This window comes from Triticum dicoccoides, chromosome 7B, assembly GCF_002162155.2.
Source record: "Triticum dicoccoides isolate Atlit2015 ecotype Zavitan chromosome 7B, WEW_v2.0, whole genome shotgun sequence".
Taxonomy (NCBI): domain Eukaryota; kingdom Viridiplantae; phylum Streptophyta; class Magnoliopsida; order Poales; family Poaceae; genus Triticum; species Triticum dicoccoides.
The window spans coordinates 22,674,892-22,678,875 of NC_041393.1; the positions used below are offsets into that span (position 1 = coordinate 22,674,892).

At 41.3% G+C, this 3,984-nt stretch overlaps 1 protein-coding gene across 1 annotated transcript; it reads left to right on the forward strand.

Annotated features, from left to right (window-relative positions):
* Positions 1-339: 339 nt before the first annotated feature.
* On the forward strand, positions 340-980 carry LOC119340795 (histone H3.2). Its single transcript, XM_037612707.1, has one exon. The coding sequence runs from the start codon at positions 432-434 to the stop codon at positions 840-842; it is 411 nt and encodes a 136-aa protein (XP_037468604.1). The 5' UTR covers positions 340-431; the 3' UTR covers positions 843-980.
* Positions 981-3,984: the final 3,004 nt, after the last annotated feature.

Below are 3,984 nucleotides of genomic sequence, written 5' to 3' on the forward strand. Positions count from 1 at the left end.
CATAACAAGAGTGATGTGAGTTACATTCTTTTCCGGCTCTACATTTTTTGCTGAATTTCGGTGGAACACGTATCAACAGATCAAACGAGCACATAATGCAGATTGTTCTAGCACCTGGCCCACTCACCGTGTGAGAAATGCTGCCACGGATCACGATCCGTGGCTTACCCGCACAAACACATCTCCACCGTCCATTCACCCCTGATCCAACGTCCCACCTAACCACGCGCGCTCTCCTCCCTCCGTGGCGCGAAGATCCGGCCATACCCCGAAAATTTCCTCTCGAAATTCTCAGGCCACGCGCCATCCTCCAAATCCCCGCCCCTTCTTAAACCACCCACCGCTCCGGCGAATCCCCACAACTCAGATCGCCGCCGCACCCGATCTCCCAAGAACACACCACCGCCAGAGCCGCCGACCCCCAACCCCCGATGGCCCGCACGAAGCAGACGGCCCGCAAGTCCACCGGCGGCAAGGCGCCGAGGAAGCAGCTCGCCACCAAGGCTGCTCGCAAGTCGGCGCCGGCGACCGGCGGCGTGAAGAAGCCCCACCGCTTCAGGCCGGGAACCGTCGCCCTCCGTGAGATCCGCAAGTACCAGAAGAGCACGGAGCTGCTCATCCGCAAGCTCCCCTTCCAGCGCCTGGTGCGGGAGATCGCCCAGGACTTCAAGACCGACCTCCGCTTCCAGTCCTCCGCCGTCTCCGCGCTCCAGGAGGCCGCTGAGGCGTACCTCGTCGGTCTCTTCGAGGACACCAACCTGTGCGCCATCCACGCCAAGCGCGTCACCATCATGCCCAAGGACATCCAGCTCGCCCGCCGCATCCGCGGGGAGCGCGCCTAGGCTGTTCGTCCGTCCGGCCGCCACGGTTCCATCCTCGTTGATCCTGATTGGATCCGATCCGCCCTGTTATTCTAGTCCACCTGTGCTTCGAGTTGTCACTACTAGGTTCTTGTTGATGTCATGGTCGTGTGCTGTTGATTACCCGTTCGAAAATTGCAATCAAAGCTGTCTATTTTATCCCCATTTCTGAGATCTTATGAATTGAATTCTGTGTGTGGATGCTTTCTTTGGTGTATGATACTAATGATTCTCATGCTCAGTTTTTCTGGTTTGTGCATCAGAAATTCCCTTGCAATTGACAATTACCGTGGGGATTACATTTTCTTGTCCATGTTGGTGTGATCCGTTCACTACCATCCATTTAATCTAGTAACAAGTTCACAACAAGTGGTTCATAGGGAAACAAGTTAATTACCATTCATTCTTTTCAGCTGTTAAGTGTTAACTGAAAGATTGTGTAACTTGGTGTCAGCAACACTCAGAATAAAATTGTTGTGATGCTTGATACTGTGAGGCTACCTCTGGCAAAGTTTTGAAAGATCTGTCGCGGATGAGTAGGAGCTACTCATCAATGCGGATGCTAAGCATTTTCTGCACCTTCTGTGGCATGGATTCAGTTAGGTGTGTTCCTTGCAAATAAGGCGACCACCAATTTTGTTTGCTGCAGTCTGGAAGTACGTAAACAAGTGTCAGATTGTTAGGCTTCACAGCCAGTTACATGGATGTAGAGGCATGACTGATAGCCTCTGCAGATTACTACACGTATCGATATGAGAAGCATTCAAAGTTTCAAACAGGTTACATGTAGAACTGATTGCTGGGCTGCTCTAGCAAAACCATCAGCTATGATTCCTGTGAAGATAAGTGGCATTGGTGTTTAATTCTCTCTGCAATAAGCAGTTGTTGGACGAAGTCTCCAGTTCATTGTTGCATGTTGTCGTTGTTGATCATGTAAAGCCCTGGAGAGTTTTTGGTTGTCCACCAAGATGCAACAATGCTGTACCTGCAAGAGGAGGCAAATAGATTCAGCATGGGCAGGGGAGAAGCATTCAGAGATGGTGGCCTGTATATTAATCTTTGTGTAATGAGAGGAAGAGTTGAGGCACAAGCGGCACAACTGTATTCCTATGCCTGTGATTGTATTAAGAATCAGTAAAGCAGAGGTTTCCTTGGTATCAGGAAGAGTGGAAGATATACAATTGTATAACTATACACATGTTTTGTTCAGTGAGATTATTCATTACATACCATCAAATGTTCAGATCTCTGGTATGATGAATGGAAATCACGGAACTTTCACTCTGAATCTGCTTCGGTGTTTTATTTCTTTGCCGCGACATCTTTTCTAAGTGGTGTTCTAATTAGGCGGGTTCCATGTAAATAAGACTCCCCCATTTGGCTGTTAAAGAAAAAGACACCCAGTTGATTGCTGCAATATGGTAGAGCATTTTGGTGATGCAAATTTCTTCTTCTCTTTGGGAGACTATTCAATTTTTTCTTGGGCATTTTTGTGTTTTTTTTGGGCATTCAACCTAGATAGGCCCGTGTTTTGTAACTTTAGTTCAACTGGGCTTTAAAAATGTTTGCCCTATTTTCTTACAGGCCCACTCTCTAGAGTGCAGATGCTTCTGTCTTATCAAGCCTGTGGAATGTCAGCGGGTGCGGCTATGCGCCATGCTTAATGTGGGAGGTCCTATTTGCAGCTCTTTCAAAGAAAAACCCCCAAAATGCCGCACAATCGCTTAGGCGAGTGACACGGCTAACCCATTTAAGCTTCGCTTGCCTTATTTTTCATTTGGTATGTTTTCTCGTTTCCGTGGAATTTTAGTCTGTTTTTTTCAAAAAATATTTTTTTCAAGAATTTAGAAAAAGCAGGATATTAAAAAACTGTTAGTATATTTTAAAAAAATGTTCTTAAATTTTCAAAAATCGGCAAATACATTAGAAAATAGTTCTCCAAATTTAAATCCAATAAAGTTTATAAAAGTTTCTCGATATTTATTGATTTTTTTAAATCCCGATTTTTTTGGAAATCCTGATGTTTAACAAACATTACTATTTTTGAAATACTTGAACATTTTCAAAAATTTGAATATTTTTAAGTTTTGGAAATATTTTTCCATCAACTATCATGATTTTATGAAAGGAAAATAAAATCCGTAAAAAGTTAAGATAAATAAAAAAGTAATACAAAACAAATAAAAGAAACTGTAAAGAACGTTCTGAAAGGTTTCTAAAACCGGTCAAAGCCCAACAGAATGGTTCCCGTAACCAAATGAGCCCAAACAAATGACAGCGCTTGCTTGCTGCCTTGTGCTGTTGTGCATTTTGGTCTATAAACTGGGGTTGAGATCCTCTGCTGTAGTGCAGATGACATGTGGGGCCGGGTCCATACAACAGTAACCCTACAGCATTGTACAATACTGCAGAGGATCCTGACCCCATAAACTGAGGCAATAAGTGTCATATAACGAAAGCCGCTTAATGTGGGCAGTAGCGTGGCATCTTTCATATTGCTGCTAAATCAACCACAATTGGTACCCCATTACATATAGGAAGATTTATTTTATTTTTTTGTTAAAAATATATAATAATAAAGTTATTAATAAAGAAGTAAAAAATCCTACATTATAGAAAATATGCAACATATTAATAGTTTTGTATACTTCAAAAATATCCATGTATTTAAAATTTTGATTCGTATATATATATCTTGATAATAGAAGAGTTCATATTACAAAAAATTCATGTAAACTTATAACATGTTTACGTATTCACAGAACATCTTCATATAACTAAAACGAAGTGTTCTTATATTTAAAACATGTTCTTGTAATTTTGAGAAGTGTTCATGTCTTTTAGAAAGATGGCATATAACTTTGAAAGTGTCCATGCATTTTTACAAAGTAGTGCATTTAATTCTTTTTGAAAAGTGTCTGTGCATTTTATAAACAGTTCACATAATTTTTAAAATTACATTTGTGTATTTTACGAAAATTATTTTTATATTATGTAGAAGGTATTTCATATAAAAAAGAAAATATAATAAAAATAGAAAAAAGGAACATAACAATGAATAAAAAGGGAAACACAAATAAAAAGGGAAAAGGGCCAAATAAATAAAAAATGTAAACGTAAAAGA